Source organism: Gymnodraco acuticeps, unplaced genomic scaffold (assembly GCF_902827175.1).
Source record: "Gymnodraco acuticeps unplaced genomic scaffold, fGymAcu1.1, whole genome shotgun sequence".
NCBI lineage: Eukaryota > Metazoa > Chordata > Actinopteri > Perciformes > Bathydraconidae > Gymnodraco > Gymnodraco acuticeps.
The window spans coordinates 2977-23930 of NW_022989797.1; the positions used below are offsets into that span (position 1 = coordinate 2977).

General features: G+C 41.1%; 2 protein-coding genes across 2 annotated transcripts; one reads left to right on the top strand and one right to left on the bottom strand.

Annotated features, from left to right (window-relative positions):
- Positions 1–798: 798 nt before the first annotated feature.
- dnajc2 (DnaJ (Hsp40) homolog, subfamily C, member 2) lies at positions 799–14241 on the bottom strand (the record flags this gene model as incomplete). Its single annotated transcript, XM_034222336.1, is given in 12 exon segments — positions 799–980; positions 2336–2405; positions 2486–2574; positions 2667–2816; positions 4569–4690; positions 4797–4888; positions 4969–5034; positions 6644–6866; positions 10161–10259; positions 10346–10421; positions 11029–11219; positions 14034–14241. Coding segments are annotated over 12 exon segments (1415 nt in total), but the record flags the coding sequence as incomplete, so codon positions are not given.
- A 401-nt stretch (positions 14242–14642) lies between these two features.
- Positions 14643–19347, top strand: psmc2 (proteasome 26S subunit, ATPase 2). Its single transcript, XM_034222325.1, has 10 exons — positions 14643–14813; positions 15112–15149; positions 15482–15563; positions 15869–15968; positions 16247–16378; positions 16468–16540; positions 16656–16751; positions 17964–18128; positions 18334–18421; positions 19070–19347. The coding sequence occupies exons 1-10, from the start codon at positions 14744–14746 to the stop codon at positions 19285–19287; spliced, it is 1062 nt and encodes a 353-aa protein (XP_034078216.1). The 5' UTR covers positions 14643–14743; the 3' UTR covers positions 19288–19347.
- Positions 19348–20954: the final 1607 nt, after the last annotated feature.

Consider the following 20954-nt stretch of genomic DNA (forward strand, 5'->3'; position numbering starts at 1 on the left):
GTTGAAACACAATACCTGTACTTTCTACTTCTTAATGTTGAACCCAATACCTGTACTTTCTACTTCTTACATGTTGAACACAAATACCTGTACTTTCTACTTCTTACATTGTTGAACACAAATACCTGTACTTTCTACTTCTTACATGTTGAACTCAAATACCTGTACTTTCTACTTCTTACATGTTGAACTCAAATACCTGTACTTTCTACTTCTTACATGTTGAACTCAAATACCTGTACTTTCTACTTCTTTCATGTTGAACTCAAATACTTGTACTTTCTACTTCTCTCATTTCCCAAACAGCTGGTTCCTTTAGTCTGAATGTGTGTTTGGTGCGTGATCATTATTCTTTAGAGTCATTGCGTGCCTATTGATTTGAACACTATCCGTGTATCCATCATTTCCTGGTCTTCTCTAAAGAAGAGGGACCAATGGAAACGTTGTCATGTTGCCGTTGTTCAGCATGGAAACATTCATTAGCTAACAATGACATTATTGTTCTATTAATATAAAGGGAGCTCAGGTACTCTTTAAAGCAGCTGCTAGTTATGGGTACTTTTTACTGAAGTACATTTCAAAGCCTCTTTACTTTGACTTGAGTAAAGAAGTTTAGTCAGTACTTCTACTTTTACCAGAGTATTTTTAAACACGAGTATCTGTGCTTCTACTTGACTAAAGGATGTGTGTACTTTTACCATCTCTGGTTATGTCTGAATGTTTACAAAAATGACAATGAAGATACAAATCATAGTATTTCAAAATAAAGCATGTGGTAGCTGCAGTGCGAGTGTGTACCTTGCGTTGGTCCCAGCAGGAAACAGGTTGACGGCCTTGATGAGCATCTGGAGGTCTTCCTCGTTGAAGCCCTTCCCCGACCCCCCTCCTCCTCCTGCGCTGGCGTGATCAGAGCGGGTCGGCTGCCGCTGCTGAACCTCCGCCTCCTTCTCCCTCTGCAGCTGGGCGTTCACCTCCTGGACCTGAGAGGTGGGGGAGAGACACACACACACACACACACACACACACACACACAATTGTAAGAAATAAAATCAATATATTTACTTCTAACAAAAGAACACATCACACTTAACTTTCCTGTTTTCCTGGGGTTAAATGTGACACGTTTCTAGATGTTGCTATGTCAGAATAAGGGGGTATTTCATCTAAGAAAACTTCAGAAGAAAACAAAAGATAACTACTCTCATTGAAATGTTGAATACCCCAAGGTTTTATGATAGAAATGTAGAGTACGGGTTCCCAGCACATAGAAACTACCGGATGATAACTTGCATATGTTGGGGAATTAGCACAATTAGCTTAAGTTGCATTAATTAGCATATCAGACAATAGTTAGGCTAGCTTGGCTGATTTGGACAATTTTGGCGTGGTTTTAAGGGTTATTGAAGATGCTGAATCAATTTCTGAAACTTTAAGGATCGAATCTGGCAGTTTTGGGTCTGCTAAAACTTTAAAATCAACCCAAAAGTCATCAAAATCAGTCCACCAAGAGTAAAAATATGGCCACTTTCTGTTAAAACTGCCATTTTCGATCCTGAAAATGGCAGAAAATCCATTTAGCATCCTCAAATAACCTTAAAAAAAAAACCACTCCAAAATCAGCTAATTCCTTTTTTTCGTTTAATAAAGAGGTTGTATGTGTATTGATTTATGTGATCAGCTTTACCAGGGTATATGCAGGAATCCTGAAGTCAGATGTAAGACCTTTTTAAGACCCTTTCCATACATTTTAAGACCTCATCGCCACTTTGAGTTCTAACCGGTTACCTTGGCGACACACTTCACCTCACATTGACTATATACAGTATTGATTGTCCTTCCTCCTTATCTTCCAACCATTTGGACGCAGACTTGCATTTCCCCATAACGATGTTGCTTAGCAACCGGCATAAACGGACCTCCGCGCTATCAAGCAGTGAGCGTGCGATGTCCTGTTCAGATGACGTCACATCCAACGGGATGCCAACAATAAACTACACAGAATCACACTACACGCCTACGCCATGATTACATTCAGGCACACTGTAGAATACAACCTCTTTGGACCATTTATATACTTATTGAAAACAAGCTACAAAATGTAACACCTTGGAAAATGCCGTTTAATACTTTTTAATAGCCTTCATTTTCGCTAAATTGATTTATCAACTTTTAATACTTTTTAAGACCCCTGTTTACAAACAGTTCAAACGACAGAGGGCAAAAGTTGCACAGTTGACTGACAGACAACACAAAGGTTAAGAGGGCTTTACATACAGCATCTTACCATATTAGCTGTGAAATAAAAAGGGGAAAGGCCAGGAATAATTCTCTTTACCTGCTTCACCACGGCCACCTTGCTGTCCTCTCTGGAGCCCAGAGCCAGGATCTCATTCAGGGACTGCAGGCTGGAAACACAGATTTGTGATAAGAGGAGATAAAACTACATTCAATATCCTCCAGGTGATGCTGTTGTATATGTCTGTACCTGGTCAGCTCCAGGCGATCACAGAGCTTCTCCACCTCCTCCATCATCTTCACACTGTCAGATTCCTCCTCAGTGAAGTAATTCCAGGTCTGTGGAGTGAGTAGACGAGATTAAACAAAGCACTCTTACTGCTGAAGGTTAGAAAGTGTCCAGAAATGCTTTTTTTTTTCTGAGCACAAACCTTGCAGGAAGTCCTGAGTTTCTGCCTCTCCTTCTTGATGGCCTTCTTCTGGATCTCCTTCTCCTTCTTGGCCAGCTGAGCCACCTGCCTGGCCTCCTCTTCCTCCTTCTCCTTCGCCAAACGAGCCGCATCGATCTCCGCCTGCCGGGCCTGAAAACACACAGGAAACTGACTGATGAGACACTTGTCATCACAAACTCATTTAAAGGGGCCCTATTGTGCTTTTTTAGGGGTTTCCCCACATCAGCAGGAGAGGACTCTTTAAAGTAGAGACACTACATACTGATATACACCTGAACATCAGCAGGAGAGGACTCTTTAAAGTAGAGACACTACATACTGATATACACCTGACCTATCAGCAGGAGAGGACTCTTTAAGAGTAGAGGAACAACTACATACTGATATCAACACCTGAAACATCAGCAGTGAGAGGACTCTTTACAGTAGTAGACGACTACATACTGAGTATACACACCTGAACGGCGGGTCAGCTAGGAGAGGACTCTTTAAAGTAGCAGACAACGGTGACATACGTGATATATACACCTGAACATCAGCAGGAGAGGACTCTTTAAAGTAGAGGCACACGACATACTGATATCACCCTGAACATCAGCAGGAGAGGACTCTTTAAAGTAGAGGGACACTACATATGATATACAACCTTGAAACGATCAGCAGGAAGAGGACCTCTTTAAAGTAGAAGACACTACATACTGGATATACACGTGAACATCAGCAGGAGAGGAAATCGTTTAAAGTGAGAGACACCTACATACTGGATATTACAGCCTGAACATCAGCAGGAGAGGACTCTTTAAAGTAGAGGGTGACACTTACATACTGATTATACACCCTGAACATCCAGCAGGAGAGGGACTCTTTAAAGTAGAGACCATTAGAGGAACCACTACATACTGATATGACACCCTGAACATCAGCAGGAAGAGGACTCTTTAAAGTAGAGACACTACATACTGATATACACCTGAACATCAGCAGGAGAGGACTCTTTAAAGTAGAGACACTACATACTGATATACACCTGAACATCAGCAGGAGAGGACTCTTTAAAGTAGAGACACTACATACTGATATACACCTGAACATCAGCCAGAGAGAGGACTCTTTAAAGTAGAGACACTACATACTGATATACACCTGAACATCAGCAGGAGAGGACTCTTTAAAGTAGAGACACTACATACTGATATACACCTGAACATCAGCAGGAGAGGGACCTTTAAAGTAGAGACACTACCATACTGATATACACCTGAACATCAGCAGGAGGAGGACTCTTTAAAGTAGAGACACTACATACTGATATACACCTGACATCAGCAGGAGAGGACTCTTTAAAGTAGAGACACTACATACTGATATACACCTGAACATCAGCAGGAGAGGACTCTTTAAAGTAGAGACACTACATACTGATATACACCTGACATCAGCAGGGCATCAGCAGGAGAGGACTCTTTAAAGTAGAGGACACTACATACTGATATACACCTTAACATCAGCAGGAGAGGACTCTTTAAAGTGTAGGGACACTACATACTGATATACACCTGAACATCCAGCAGGAGAGGACTCTTTAAAGTATGAGACACTACATACTGATATACACCCTGAACATCGAGGAGAGGACTACTTTAAGTAGAGACATACATTACTGATATTACACCTGAACATCAGAGGAGAGGACTTTTAAAAGTAGAGACACTACATACTGATATACACCTGAACACATCAACAGGAGAGGACTCTTTAAAGTAGAGACAACTACACACTTGATATGAAGCTGAGGTTAATCCTTTCAATGAGAAAAAGATCAGGATTTCTTGGCACTACTTTACATTGCTGTGATGATGGTTTAAAAAGAAAGACTCTTACCCGCTCCTTCTCCTCCTGCTCTCTCTTCTTGGCTTCCACCTTGGCCTTTTTCTCAGCCTCCTTCCTGGCTTTCTCCTCATCTTTGAATTTCTTTATTCTCGGGTCAAGGCTGTAAGCAGAATCTGCAGCGAACAACACATGAGTTATTGGGGGTTTTCTCTCCATAATTGTAAATAGTGTTGTGGTATTTTGATTGTGTTTTCTACATCTTGCAGTGTGAGACTGTACCAACTAGGTTTCGCATTCTGTTCATCTCCTCCTTCTTCCTCACGGCTCTGGAACCTCGATTCTGCTTTTCGATCCACCGCCTCTCGTCTCGACTGCAGGGAATAAAAACACCCGTCAGATATTTAAATCTATAACTCGGGATGTGCATCGGTACGTTTGGGTCGCTGCTCACCACTCAGCCTTATCCTTTTCCTCCTCATCGAGGTATGAGAATTCCCTCCATGAATCGAAGTTGTACCTTAAAAAGGAAATGGACAAAACAAGTTTACACACACTGACACTAAATAAATACTGAACATGAATGTTTCTGTTCTGACACTGAGATCAGTTTCTGAAATGTTTCACTTTTAAATGAAACGGATTGTTGTCGTTTTTGTTTATTTGAATGTTTTTATCTCTGTGTTTAATAATATCTGTTCTACTTCCTTTGTTTTATAAGGTGTATAGTTAATTTTCAATCTTTGTATTTAAATGTCTACTGATTAAATGCAAAAGCACTTTGTAACCATTTAAAATCTACTATATAAATAAAGTTTCCTATTATTAATCAGGTATTGAAATAGATTTACTTGAACCCTTTATTCCTCCTATTTTCAATGCAGAGGATTAAGCACTTTAACATGTTCTGCTAATATAATAATTGATACATTTTAGAAATTAATCTCCTTTAACCAGTTAGCTTCTTTTGGCTAAATGTCAAGATGTTTACATATTAAGAGATCAACTCTAAAAGAATGTGTCAGTGATGCCAGAAAACAATATTTCTGTTCGTCAAAAACTGTATAATTACTCAAAAAATATGACCATGTTGTTTAATAGAGCGTCAGACGGCCGAGACAGCGTTGTTTTTACAGAGCACCGACGTTGTTGTTTACGTCCGTGCCGCCATACGGGTGTCATGAGGCGCTTTCACACCGGAGTACTTTTCCCTTTTAGTTCCGATAGTTCCTGGGATTTTGCGTTCACACCAAAAAGAGAACTTAGTTCATGAGAACTTTTACCCCCATTTTTAGTGCCTGCTAGAGAGGTGGGACTTTCCTGGGGAGAAAGAAGTTCCAATTTCTAATTGGCTGGGCGGATTGCAAACCATGCCCCGTAAAACTCTGAAAAGTTTTGTGAAGCCGCCATTGTATTTGCTGGCATTAGCATTATTAGCATTAGCCCAGCGCAGAAACGCAGAGAGACTAACTTATGGCAACACAAAATAAAACATGGGAGCGGTGGAGATGAGGAGGTGTCGGTGTTCTGGCGATTTACTCGGAAGGCTTCAGTAGAAGCTGCTGGGAGTCCCAGCAGCTTCTACTGAAGCCAGTCCCTAACTCCGGGGACTTCCGGCCGGGGACTCCGGGTGGCAGTATATGCCGTGAAGTGGTTTGCGGCCTGCCAGTAAACCCAAAGCAGAAGAAGAAGAAGTGATGTCAGCGGCTTCTTTTGCTAATCCTCCCTCACTGACTTATTCCGGTGTGAACGCGATTGGCTCTTAGTTCCATGGGGGAACTAAGTGCTGGCACTAAGTACGGCAAAGTACTTGGTGTGAGAGAACTATGTTCTCGCGATAATTGATATATCTTATAAACAAGATCAGCGCCACAGTATCACCGGCTCATACGATAGCTTTATAGGAAAACCCCTGACTGTGGATATAGATATTTTTAAGAGCTTTGATTCGTGTTGTATTTTTGTATATTTGGGAATATGGGGGTTGAGTAAAGGGTAATCGGATTAGATCATAATCTGTATACTTGGTATAACTGATAAATCTGATTATTCTACACGTTACAGGAAACAACCCCTTATAAAACCAACGTTTCATCAACAGGGCGGCAGATTAAACGGCCCCTACTCACCAAAAAGAGTAAAAATTATCGACTTCTTCGAAAGTGGACTCCATGGTCCCCAGCTTGGGCACGTGCTTTTTGGAGGTCCATCTTGCATTTCTCTCAAAAACGGGAGCATACACTTCAGTAAAGTTCTCTTTGCCTTCGTTCTTTGAAGGCACGCTGTTATCGAAGGTGGGGTCTACGCTGTCGAACGCTCTCCTCTTCACCGGGTCCGACAGGATCTCAATAGCTGGGGTTGAAACGAGAAACACGGGAAAGAGAAACAGTGAATTTACGACAATCAAGTAATGAGTGAGAGCTGATGAACAACCAGAGTTTATTTATACAGCACATTTCAACACAAGGCAATTCAAAGTGCTTTACGAAAGACATTAAGAAACATATTATGAAATGATGAAAATGTTATTGTCTGTTTTTTAAATTTTTTAAATTGTCTTGCTTTTTATTAATGCTACCGTGTTGTGTAATGTTTTTACACTGTTCATGCTCACTGCTCGTAGCACTTCGGGATTTGAAGTCAAATACGAAGTGCTTTTTAAACCCATTAATAGTCCGTTTTCTGCTGCCAGACGACAGTTTCAGAAGGTTCGGTTTCAACTCAAACGGACTGTAAACTTTAAACACAAGTCATGTGCTCGGAAATGCTGTTCAACCATTGGTCAGACATCAAGGGGGTAAAAACGCAAATCCCGACAATTTCTACCGGAGCCTCCGCCGTGGAGCATCGGCAGGTTATTCTCATGCTGCCGTTAATCTGGAGATCAACAGACACTCGCGCATATGATTATATAACCAGACAACGTCCGTTAAAAAACATTATAACATAATGAGACGTTCTGCAGTCAGGAGGAGGTTTCACCGACGACAGGTGGCTCTGACTTTTATGTAGTTGACGGAGCATTTTTACTTTACAGAAAACTGTTCAACACTTTATTCTGCTTCACTCTTTAACTAAACAACCGCGGATGTCTTCAAAATCTTTATCGAAAGACTCTTTCGCTAAAGATTTGAAGACATCCGCGTTCTTGTGACTCGTAAATACTACGCTTCCTATGTGTTGCTGCGGACTGCGTTCACACCAGCGATGAACCGCTCCAGAGTTCACGAGCAAGCGTTCCGAGACCACCTATTTTAGGCGGACCAGAGTCCGGTTGTTTAGTTCACTTCAGAGGTCTCGGACTGCGTTCACACCGACCCAAACGAACCGCACCAAGCGGCTAAACGCACCAGGGTTCGATTCAACCGGACTATACAAGGCAGGTGTGAACGCACCCTTAAAAACACTCATTTAAAAGCAAAGCTGCATGAATGAAAGTCACAGTGAGATACACTGAAATGTTTAGCTCTGACTCAATCATTGCTCACTGTTTAGCAGAAAGAGTTTTCTTTGACTTCACTTTCTTTCTACTTTCTTGTCCTTCAGTACAGGACAGTCTCTTCCTATAACTCCATATGCAAAACATGAGGAAATTGGTTTTGTTTTTGATTCTTTTAACATGGAATATCTTTGCATTTCCTATTTCCTGTCATACAAAATAGCTTACCAAGTGTTCTTATGTACTCACTGGAATACAAATACATTGAATCGGTGCTTTTGCAGGATTACTGGGTGGTAGTTTTATAGTTCCTTTTGATACATTTAAGCATTTTAAAACTCTTCAATGGCCACACGCTACCTCTCTGAGCTGCTACACCCCCACTCGCCTTTATTCAGGTCAGCTGATCACCTCCTGATTGTTTCCAGAACAAAGCTAAAGCACAAAAGGGGGGCCATGCTTTCTCTGCTGGCGCCCCTAAACTGTGGAGCACCTCCACATCAGACACGCTCCCACACAGTTTATATATATATATATATACACACTTTTTACTTTTGTTGTTATTTGTCTTTACTTGCTTGTAAGGCGCTTTGAGCACCAGGAAAAGCGCTAGATAAATGTATTATTATTATTATTAACAACACAGGGTATATGCAGGAATCCTGAAGTCAGATGTAAAACCTTTAAAGACCCTCTCCATACATTTTAAGACCTCATCGCCACTTTGAGTTTTAACCCGTTACCTTGGCGACACACTTTACCTCACATTGACTATATACAGTATTGATTGTCCTTCCTCCTTATCTTCCAACCATTTGGACGCAGACTTGCATTTCCCCATAACGATGTTGCTTAGCAACCGGCGTAAACGGACCTCCGCGCTATCAAGCAGTGAGCGTGCGATGTCCTGTTCAGATGACGTCAAACCCAACGGGATGCCATCAATAAACTACACAGAATCACACTACACACCTACGCCATGATTACATTCAGGCAGACTGTAGAACACAACCTCTTTGGACCATTTATATACTTATTGAAAACAAGCTGCAAAATGTAATACCTTGGGAAATGCCGTTTAATACTTTTTAATAGCCTTCATTTTCTCTAAATTGATTTATCAACTTCTAATACTTTTTAAGACCCCGCGGACACCCTGGATTATATCTGGTCTTAAAACCAATGTCTTCTCCTTAGCGTTCTGCACTCTGTAGATGGTAGTGCTATTAAATGGTATTGTTTTTATTATTGTTTATTTTGTGTTCATATCTTTATTTGTTTTTGTTCTGTGAGCTGCGCGATTTTGTATTTCTCTGTACAATTGATGTACGAGTGTTAGATCATTTCTTCAGAAGAGCACAGCCTCGTAGCCTTGTTTTTTGGCCATCATATATGCCTCAACTAATTAGATATATTTACACTGCAAAACATTAAGAAATGTTGTTTTTACACACGCCATTTTAACCTCATTGAAAAGGTAACCGGTACAGAACAGGACTTCCCGATGATCCAGTCATGAGTAGGGATGGGTATCGTTTGAAATGTATCGATTCCGATTCTTATCGATTCCCCGTTTCAATTCCAAAATTGTAAAAGAGGTCAAACGTTTAGATAACAAAAATATCTTTATTTTTTTTAAGCTTTAACTGACATTTTTACAAATAAAAAATATACATGCAATACAAATGTATTGCACAATAGCTGTGCTTTATTTTAACTGAGCTACGCCTGTGGCAAGCTGTTAACAGGCATTACACTGTGCCTTGTCTTTTTCTTTTTTAGTGTAGTGGAGCATCACTTCAGAGCGTTTACCGCGACCCATCTTTGGTGTTATGAAGTGACTGAGCTCGTGAACTGTCTACGGGAGGGACGGGGGGAGCCTCGCTGCGGGGCAACTGGACCTCTGTCGCCGCAACTTACATGATGCCGTTTAAAAATATGACCGTCAGCGTACCGAGCCGGCCGTTCTGTGATTCTCCAGAACACACAGATGGCCAGTCCGCCCTTACCCTGGCTGTATTCCACCGGGTCGCCGCGGCGCAGACGGACCCGGTGGAATACAGGGTCTACCGCGTTTAGGAACCGTTAAGTAGAACCGAAAGTGTGTATTTTGTATGGGTACCCGGTACCCGGCATTTTCTTATCGGTTCTCATCTGGAACCGAGTTTTGGTTCCCAACCCTAGTCATGAGTGTTAGTGTTGTATACCTTTAGTTATACAGGTGAAGTAGTCGTTGTCTCCCTCTCCAATCTGCTCTCCTGCAGCTTTCCTCTTGTCCGGATGGTGCTTCAACACAATCCCTTTGTCTGTGGAGCAGAGAGTCAATAACATTATTTACTGGACATCGAATAAAAGGACCCATTAGAGCAGGAGGAATAAGACATGTACTCACGGGCGGTTTTGATCTGTTTCTGCGTGGCTTTGTATCTCAAGTGTGGAAGCCCGAGGACACAATAGTGATCTTGATTCTGACAAACAAAATTATAATAATGAGTTTAATTTATTATATTTTGTGCATGTCCTTTATCTTTATACAATGTTACAAATTGTTTCATTTAATTCATAAAATATCTTTAAATGAACTCTAAAACATACAAAGGTTACTGAACACATTGATCCATGGTAATTAAAAACAATTCACTTTTTGTGCCGAAACAAATAAATAATATTGGGAAAAAGGAAATAATCTATTGGTCGCTCAACTCAAACATATATCCAAAGACTTATTCCAGCCTCTCAGATGTGAGGATTTCTTCTATTTGAAGTTTAAATTGTTGTAAATTCAACATGTTTGAGTTTGAAGAAGCTCAAGGTGCCCAAAAACAGTAGGTTGCATTAAAACGGCGCTCTCAAAAGGAAGCAGAAACCTTCAAGTTCCCCTATTGTACTGTTCTTCAATATATCACAGGTCTCAGATATATACAGAGCCTGTCTCTGATTGGCTGAAACACCAAACAGATCATTGCAGCATCCCATAATCCCCACAGAGGGGACACGTGTTGTAGAAGAGACATGAACAAGTGGATTTTGCATAATAGGTGACCTTTAATTCCCGAGATATCTTTGGACCTTTACCTTCCAGTCTTTGGGGTCGAGGGTCCGCAGCATGGGGTATTCCTGCAGCACGAACTCCTCGTCCTCCGACTCCTCTGAGGACTGCTGCTCCTCCTCCAGCTCCTGGAAAGAGGCCGAAGCGGTCCTGTTCCTCCTCTTGATGTACGCCTCGAACCAGCGGCCCACCGGCTCCACCTGGATCTGCACCGAGGCTGAGGACACGGAGCAGAGAACAACTGATTCCTGACAACTTCACTCGAGTTCAGAGGCGTTTAAAAACTCATAACACATTTTGTACTATTTAGCCTTTTAGGAAGCAAACTCTCAAATGTCGAGGACGCTTCCTTGGCAGGACCATGGATGTATAGTAACAACTGGATACAGCGTGGGAGGCGGGGTCTCGTTATTTCCTATGAGAGCTGCTCATTGGCGCATGATGACAAAATGGCCCAACTTTTGAGAGAGCAAAACGTCACAGATTACCCAGCATGCCAAGCTTTCAGAGCGGAAGAACCCCTTAAGCCCCGCCCCCTGAGCTCCCACTCTCGGCTCAGTAGAATGAATGGAGAGAAAATAAATCTAGATTCGGCTTTTAGTGCATTTTACAACTTTAAGGACCGAATGATTCTAATAAGGGCTCTAACATAGTTCATGCTGGGTAGTTTATTTAGTTTTTTAAAAAGTATCCACCGATTTACAGACGTTTCTTTCCCCATGTTAGTCAATGGGAAAAGTTGTTTTGGACCGGGTGACGTCACGGACTGATACAGAAGTTGCAGTACCGCCGTTTGGACACAATGAATGTTGGGCACAGAGTCCGGCGCACTTCCTGGGGGCTTGGGTAGCACATGGGTGTTTCTCAATGTCGAGGAAGACTGCTCCAGAGCCACTATTTCAAGCATACTACGTCATCGAGTGCCGCCGAAGGACTTCCGAAGTGACTCGGTTTCTGAGAAACACCCCATGTCACCCCACCTCACTTCCTTCAGAAGCGAGGCAAGAATCCTTCCTGGCATTCGGAAAACGAAGAATGGAACAGACGAGCAAGTGTGCAGGTGTGCGTCATACGAGAGGCCCCGCCACAGATTTCGGGAAATTGGTCCGTGTGCAAAGCATTGTGGGGATTTTAAGACCGTGGAGGATACACACGTGCAGCCTCAACATTTCTCTCTACGAAGGACGCCGGGCTCGGTAGAATTCCAAGCATCCTGGACATTGGAACAGTCCTTCGGCGGCACTCGATGACGTAGCATCCTTGAAATAGTGGCTCTGGAGCATCCTTCCTTGACATTGAGAAACACCCCTGCTCTCTGCTGCACTTTCTCGATGCATTTTAACCCGTCACCTGATTGTGTGTTGAATTTGCACTATCCTCCTTTTAATGCACAATTTCATCGTTGTACCTTTAATCTAAATGTATTTTTTACATACGTCTACTCTATGCTATTTTTAGTTATGTGTGTATCTGTATTCTGTGTGATATCAATGTTCTGTGAAATGTCTATGGTAAGCACTTCGGACTGCACTTGTTGTATGGAAGGTGCTATACAAACAAAGATTATTATTATGTGTCATAGGTACAGCTATAGTGTAGATATGGAAATCTGAAGTCCCAGGCTCCTCGAACCGAGCAGAAATAATATATATAAGACTTAAAACCATCTGTTATAAATCCGTCTGCTACTTGACCCCTGACTTTGTATCAACACCATAAAAACATTATGAATCACATGAATGCAAATCATGTGAACAGTGCATTTCTGCTCCACTACCTCTTTAAAGTCTGCACAGCTCTCCAGTTTGAATATAGTATTTAATTGTCATACTTTATTAGATTTGAATGTACTCAGATCCTGACATAATTATATGTTGTGTAAATATTGTCTTTATTTTTGATTTGTTACAATAGCCTTAAAACTAAAAGTGTAATATATTACAGTGTGTCTTTGTATGGGAACTATATACAGAATAATACGAGCTAAAAATAGATATGGAAACAAATATGGAGCCCCAACAGGATATTAGATTTGTCCTAATGCTGATGTTAATATAAACACATGAGCATCTTGAAGAATAGAAACTGACATATGCTATGGATGGGACTAAAATAGTTAACAATTCAAACATGTCAGCAGTATTTGGTAAAGACTGAGGGTGGGACAGAAACCTGATTCTCATCTGAACACCTATATGGAGCCCCAACAGGATGTTCAATTGTTTTAACGCCAATTAAAGTAATATATACACATATTAGGATCTTGACGAATTGACACTGAGATACCTAACAAATATTGTTACTGGTACTTTTGGTTGTCCACCTTTTTGTTAATTGTAGTTTGTGTAATTTCAGTTTTTATCTTTCATATTTTAAGCTTGCCTCTTAATTAATATGTTTGCCTCTTAATTTAACAATAAAAATGTGCCTTTTGTGGCAGTAATACAGGTACTCTGATATCTGTACTATACTAATGCCACCACCACTCATTCTAGCACTACTACTAGTACTGCAGTTCTATATATGTATGTATGTATATCAGTGAGACTGTATACCGTAGAGTATTCAATGTATTCAATCATTTCTTTATATTGTGTATTATTTAGATACTATAGTGAAATGTGTCCTTTCTATTGAGAATGTGTATATACTTGCTTTGTTGTATTTGACCCTTTTAAACATTGTTAACTAGTGTAATGATGATTGACAACACTGCTGCTGTTACAAAATAATTCCCCATTTGACATAATAAAGTATCCATTATAGTATTTAGTACAGTCATCCTGGAGCTAATTCATTACTTTCTACATGTTGTACATGTGTCTACATGGCAGTGTACTAAATACAGTTTTTTATTCTGTCTCTATCATTATTGTCTCTTTGATTTAACAGTGTTAATGTCCCCTCTTTGGGACTAATAAAGGTATTCTGATTTGTATCTATGTTTAGCTGCGTGTTAGAGCCTCAATGCTCAGCATTGTAGCTTCTTTAGCCGGCTAACGTTCACCCCCTCCGGCCTCCCGGTACTCACCGACAGCGGCTTTAAAAACAGCCGTCTCATCTCCGTCCAGCGCTGTTAACAACATCTTAGAAAGTATGAACTACAAGAGCATCCAGGTGCAAAAATAATCAGGTGAAAGTGTTCAAAGTGCTGGAGTTGGTGGTCGCTCATTAAAACACCACATGGGCCTCCTGGTGCCGAAAAAACGAGCCGTGACGTCATGTGCTCAACAACTCCGTGTAGGGGGATAATGGTTCCGACGTAACTTTAGTTCCTCTTTGACACAAATATTTGATTTATCCGAAATTGGGGATTTATTTTGTCAAAGTATGAATAGAATAAAATACAAATAAATATTAACAGTACAGATTAAAATTTAAAAACAATATATACTTATTCTCAGTAAAAAAGAGCCATATTCAAGTAACGTAGGGTGCAATATGTTAGTACAGTATGTGAAAATTATTTATGTTTATAGAAAAACAGCGCGTTTTCACTAGAAAATCATTAATATCATTTGATTATTTAATATGTATTACCTCCAATTATAAAAGTATTATTTATGTGATTTAAATATGTATTACGTTATTGGTGGTGCTTCATCAATAAATGTCCGACCTGTATTTCCGGTGACTGGCAGAAAGAATCGGAAGTCAGAAACCTGCTGTGTAATCGTACCGTTTTTAGCTGCTGAAGAAGCAGCTTCTTTTTCTAGGAGACACTTTAATCTCACATTTAACATGCCGGACTACTTGGGAGACTCTCAAAGAAAGACCAAGGAACCTGAGAAAGATGACGCACCTATCAGATGTAATCCTAATAATATATGAATTATTAAAAACATTCAGTTCTTTCCTGTAAAGAAACGTCGACATTAGCTTCATGCTAACGTTAGCTATTCTCGTGAAATGTGGTGCTACTTTTTTACGAATGCCTTTAATAACCTATTTTTGGTTTGTATATAATGTATTCTGTTTATAGTAGTTAGTATATGTTGTGTAAATGTAAGTTAATAAAATGTTATTGCTCGGATAGATAAGAGTGCTAACGGCCCAACGACCAGTGTTGTCAGAATGCAAATTCATTATTGTTGTTTATTTCTCAACAGCTTTGGATGAAGGAGACATTGCTCTGCTGAAAACATATGTAAGTACACCGGGAGATAGACCGAAGCACATTAGTTTTAAATGTGAAATTGGTTATATCCACATCCAGCACCAGACACTTGTTCTGCTAGGAAAGCTGTGGGAGGTCATTTGCACTACTGTGTATACTTTTACTGTCATAGTAGCCTAACCCTAACCCTTGTGTATGTATACCTCTTAATGTGGGTGTACAGGTGTGTTTATATATCTGTATACTTTGGGATGGTGAGAAACAGCCTCTCGATCTCCCTGTCTGAGAAATTGACAATAAAATTCACTTTGATTGTTATTATATGTATGTCTTCTAATGTGATGCTTGCTGTTGATCATCAGGGACAAAGCACCTACTCCAGACAGATCAAACAAGTTGAAGATGACATCCAGCAGCTGCTCAAGAAGATCAACGAGCTCACAGGTGGGTGATATACTGGCTCAGTGGGTAGTATGATGGACTTTGAATCGGGGGGTAGCAAGTTCGAGTCCCACTGCAGTCAGCATGTGGTTGTGTCCCGGAGACACTTCACCCCAAATTGCTCCTGTGGGGATTGCCCACAGTATTGAGTATAAGTCGCTTTGGATAAAAGCGTCTAACAAATGACATGTAATGTAACGCTTAAGAGTAAAACATGTTACTATACTTACGTTTTCTCAGCTGCTGGCTAAAGGGATTGGATGCTGAAATATGTCTGAATTTGCTGTTGTGTTGTTTGCCTCTGACAGGCATCAAGGAGTCGGACACAGGCCTGGCTCCTCCTGCACTCTGGGATCTGGCTGCAGACAAACAGACTCTGCAGAGCGAACAGCCGCTGCAGGTTGCGAGGTGAATACAACTGACTGATCTCTCCATCAATGCATGTGTAAAAGTCTGGTTTAAAGGTCTACGCAAATCAACCAGAGCAGCTTTGAATCAGTAATAGCATTGTGGAAAAAACTAGGGCAATCGTTTTGGATGTTTTTGTGCTATGTATCACGACTCAACAAACTCCAAAATGCTCAGAGGGCTTCATCCATAACAGCCCACTCGTTCTTACTCTATCGCTCAATCAATGCATCTGTATAGCTTCCGGTTTATACATTTCCTCCGTATCGTTTTACCAGATGCACCAAGATCATCAACGCCGACTCCGAGGACCCCAAATACATCATCAACGTCAAACAGTTCGCCAAGTTTGTGGTCGACCTGAGCGACCAGGTGGCTCCCACTGACATTGAGGAGGGCATGAGAGTGGGGTACGTTTATACGTCTCAAATGTTGCTTAGAAATTGAACATTTCTTGTGTAACGATCTTCTCAATGTCTTGTCCCTTCTGTCCTTCCAGTGTTGACAGAAACAAGTACCAGATCCACATCCCTCTGCCTCCTAAGATCGACCCGACTGTCACCATGATGCAGGTACGGATCTGCTCATTTTAGTCACACATTTGTCGCCATTTTGAGTCGTGAGAATTGCATCAAAGTGTGCAATGTTTCACGGCGAGCTGTAGCATTAACTGTTCTCGTGTTGTAGGTGGAGGAGAAGCCCGATGTGACCTACAGTGATGTCGGTGGGTGTAAGGAGCAGATTGAGAAGCTGAGAGAAGTGGTGGAGACCCCCCTGCTGCATGTGAGTGTTCACAAAGGAAGACATCCCACAGATAAATCAATACCAGAGCTTTTCAGGAACACCTTTCAACAGTTTTGCAGGGATTCTAATAAACAAAACATGCAGTCACACTTCGGTTAATAATGAGGTCACCTTTCTAGTTGAGTTAACGGGACTAAATAAAACTGCTGTTCGATGCCCTTTGAATGAGACTAGTGTCCCACTACTTGATACAGTTATGGCGCGTTTCCACTGCAGGCCTCGCTCGGTTTGGTTATGCCTTATTAGGCCCGGCTCACTTTAATGCTGCGCTTCCATTACAGTTTAGGAACTGGGGTAGTTACTATAGTAACGCAGTGTAGGCGGAGCCGTGACGTCATCTTCAATGAGAGCCCCAGAAAAACAACACAGCCGTTAGCTGTTAGCCCTCAGAGCACACAGCTCTTCATATCTGTTCAGAAACTAGACAAAAGTTAAACAAGTACAAACCACAGACTGCCTGTGTCATGGAGAATACAGTCGCTGGTTTATTTATGTCTGTATAGGCCGTTGTTGTGAGTGTGGACGGTCGGAGCAAATATAACGTTAGCTTAGCCAAGCTACATTTAGAAAGCACGCATTTTAAAAGGGTTTTTCGCCTGCCGTCTGTCTGCAGACTTGTCAAAGCATTAATTCATGGTTTTTACTAACCGGTATCAGTATGTTGTTACTTCGGCATCATTTTGAAACGTGTATTACAATTAAATCACGGTCAAATATGTTCATCTTGTTGTAGTTGTAGCCCCCTTGCCAGCGATTCTCTCTCTAGTTTAGCATACTCAGCCCGACTCAGCCTGGTTGTTCCTGGCCCTAGAACCACGATTTAGTCGGGCCAGAAAAAAGGTGAAAAAGTAGCCCCGGGCCAAAACCATGCCAAGTGGAAAGGCAACCAAAAACGGGCCCCGCACGGCTCGGCACGCTTAAAGCGAGCTACCCGCTGCAGTGGAAACGCGCCATTAGACTGAAGAACTCCTTTGTGCACCAAATCCTCAAAGTTCAATCCCAGATCAAATGTACGATTGATGTCGAATACTTTGACTTGTTGATGTCGCAAATTAAGCTGCTGTGATTTAATAGAACGTTCACACTCGATCTGATAAGAAGAAGAAATACTTTATGTTGTCCAAAGTAATATCGTAGGCAAGTGTCTGCAGATTGGTTGATCTTCCTGTTCCCCTCTCCTCTGCTCACCAGCCCGAGAGGTTTGTCAATCTGGGTATCGAGCCCCCGAAAGGTGTGCTTCTGTTCGGGCCCCCCGGCACCGGAAAGACTCTTTGTGCCCGAGCCGTGGCCAACCGGACCGACGCCTGCTTCATCAGAGTCATCGGCTCCGAGCTGGTGCAGAAGTATGTGGGAGAGGTGAGTGATTACAGAGGGACATTGAATTCAAGATTCAAGGCTTTTATTGTCTTGTGTACCGATGCTCCAGTGGAGTTATGTCGATGAGAATCTTAGGTCCCAGGCTCCTCCCACAGTGCAACACAATAACACAGATCACAATAACAGCTCATACATCTTGTTTAAGTATAAAGGACAATGTGTGTGTGTGTGTGTGTGTGTGTAGGGAGCCAGGATGGTGCGTGAACTGTTCGAGATGGCCCGGACTAAGAAGGCCTGTCTAATCTTCTTTGATGAAATTGACGCCATTGGAGGTGAGGTCCCATCCTCTCTATATCACAATTGAATGTAAATGTTCTCTCATGTGTCGGTGTCATGATCAGTGTTTCCAGACCAGGGCTGAGAGGGCGTCGTCACGTCATGTGACTTGCATTTTGAATTGAGCCGTCCCTTATAGATACTATCTCTTTACGTTAGTGATGGGTGAGCCGGATCATTTGTCTCGGCTCTCGAGGCTCCCAAACGAGTATTCTTATTTATTCTGTATATTGTGTATAATTTTAAATGACTGTAAACAATGCTGCTGTAACAAAAGTATTTCCCCTTTTTTAAATACAATTGACCTATTATTATATTTAAAGAATGTTAACTGAATAAAAAAACAAACATGATTTAACATTTAAGCAGTCCACAGTTTTCCACATTATTTATTCAACCAGATAAAAGCATTGGGATCAAATCTCATCTCAATGCTGACCTGGCCAAGAAGGCAGCAGCGTTACACAAACATATAAAACACAGAGAAGATAACTAAGAAAGCAAAAGACGAAAAAGCAGTCCCTACATTGAGCACATGAGGACAGTAAGAAAGGGGCACTACTTATTTCTGCAAGAGCAGCTGGTGGTAAGGACTTCAGACATTAACCTGAACCCCCCCCCCTCTCTGTTTCTCTCCCTGCCAGGCGCTCGTTTTGACGACGGCGCCGGAGGAGACAACGAGGTCCAGAGGACGATGCTGGAGCTCATCAACCAGCTGGACGGCTTCGACCCGCGAGGAAACATCAAGGTTCTGATGGCCACCAACAGGCCGGACACCCTGGACCCGGCGCTGATGAGACCCGGACGTCTGGACCGGAAGATCGAGTTCAGCCTGCCGGACCTGGAGGTGAGTGCAGGCTGAACAGATACACGCCCATAAATCTGTATGACGTGATTAGTCCCAGTTTCATTAATAAACCCCAGAGGGGGCAGAAGTACACACTTCCTTTACTCAAGTAGAAGTACAGTGTTTAAAAATACTCTGGTAGAAGTACTGACTAAACTTCTTTACTCAAGTAAAAACAAAGAGGTCTTTGAAATGTACTTCAGCAATGACTCTAAAGAATAATGATCACTCACCAAACACACATTCAGACTAAAGGAACCAGCTGTTTGGAAAATAAGAGAAGTAGAAAGTACAGGTATTTGAGTTCAACATGTAAGAAGTAGAAAGTACAGGTATTTGTGTTCAACATGTAAGAAGTAGAAAGTACAGGTATTTGTGTTCAACATGTGAGAAGTAGAAAGTACAGGTATTTGTGTTCAACATGTAAGAAGTAGAAAGTACAGGTATTTGGGTTCAACATGTAAGAAGTAGAAAGTACAGGTATTTGAGTTCAACATGTAAGAAGTAGAAAGTACAGGTATTTGAGTTCAACATGTAAGAAGTAGAAAGTACAGGTATTTGAGTTCAACATGTGAGAAGTAGAAAGTACAGGTATTTGAGTTCAACATATAAGAAGTAGAAAGTACAGGTATTTGGGTTCAACATGTGAGAAGTAGAAAGTACAGGTATTTGAGTTCAACATGTAAGAAGTAGAAAGTACAGGTATTTGGGTTCAACATGTGAGAAGTAGAAAGTACAGGTATTTGTGTTCAACATGTAAGAAGTAGAAAGTACAGGTATTTGAGTTCAACATGTAAGAAGTAGAAAGTACAGGTATTTGTGTTCAACAGGTAAGAAGTAGAAAGTACAGGTATTTGAGTTCAACATGTAAGAAGTAGAAAGTACAGGTATTTGAGTTCAACATGTAAGAAGTAGAAAGTACAGGTATTTGAGTTCAACATGTGAGAAGTAGAAAGTACAGGTATTTGAGTTCAACATATAAGAAGTAGAAAGTACAGGTATTTGTGTTCAACATGTAAGAAGTAGAAAGTACAGGTATTTGAGTTCAACATGTAAGAAGTAGAAAGTACAGGTATTTGTGTTCAACAGGTAAGAAGTAGAAAGTACAGGTATTTGTGTTCAACATGTAAGAAGTAGAAAGTACAGGTATTTGTGTTCAACATGTAAGAAGTAGAAAGTACAGGTATTTGTGTTCAACAGGTAAGAAGTAGAAAGTACAGGTATTTGTGTTCAACATGTAAGAAGTAGAAAGTACAGGTATTTGTGTTCAACATGTAAGAAGTAGAAAGTACAGGTATTTGAGTTCAACATGTAAGAAGTAGAAAGTACAGGTATTTGTGTTCAACATGTAAGAAGTAGAAAGTACAGGTATTTGTGTTCAACATGTGAGAAGTAGAAAGTACAGGTATTTGAGTTCAACATGTAAGAAGTAGAAAGTACAGGTATTTGTGTTCAACATGTAAGAAGTAGAAAGTACAGGTATTTGAGTTCAACATGTAAGAAGTAGAAAGTACAGGTATTTGTGTTCAACATGTAAGAAGTAGAAAGTACAGGTATTTGTGTTCAACATGTAAGAAGTAGAAAGTACAGGTATTTGAGTTCAACATGTAAGAAGTAGAAAGTACAGGTATTTGAGTTCAACATGTAAGAAGTAGAAAGTACAGGTATTTGAGTTCAACATG

Coding starts and splice junctions, on each gene's coding strand:
- psmc2 (XM_034222325.1), top strand. CDS start 14,744: ATGCCGGACTACTTGGGAGACTCTCAAAGAAAGACCAAGGAACCTGAG. Junction 15,150..15,481: donor TTGCTCTGCTGAAAACATAT/GTAAGTACACCG, acceptor GTTGATCATCAG/GGACAAAGCACCTACTCCAG. Junction 16,752..17,963: donor TGGAGACCCCCCTGCTGCAT/GTGAGTGTTCAC, acceptor TCTGCTCACCAG/CCCGAGAGGTTTGTCAATCT.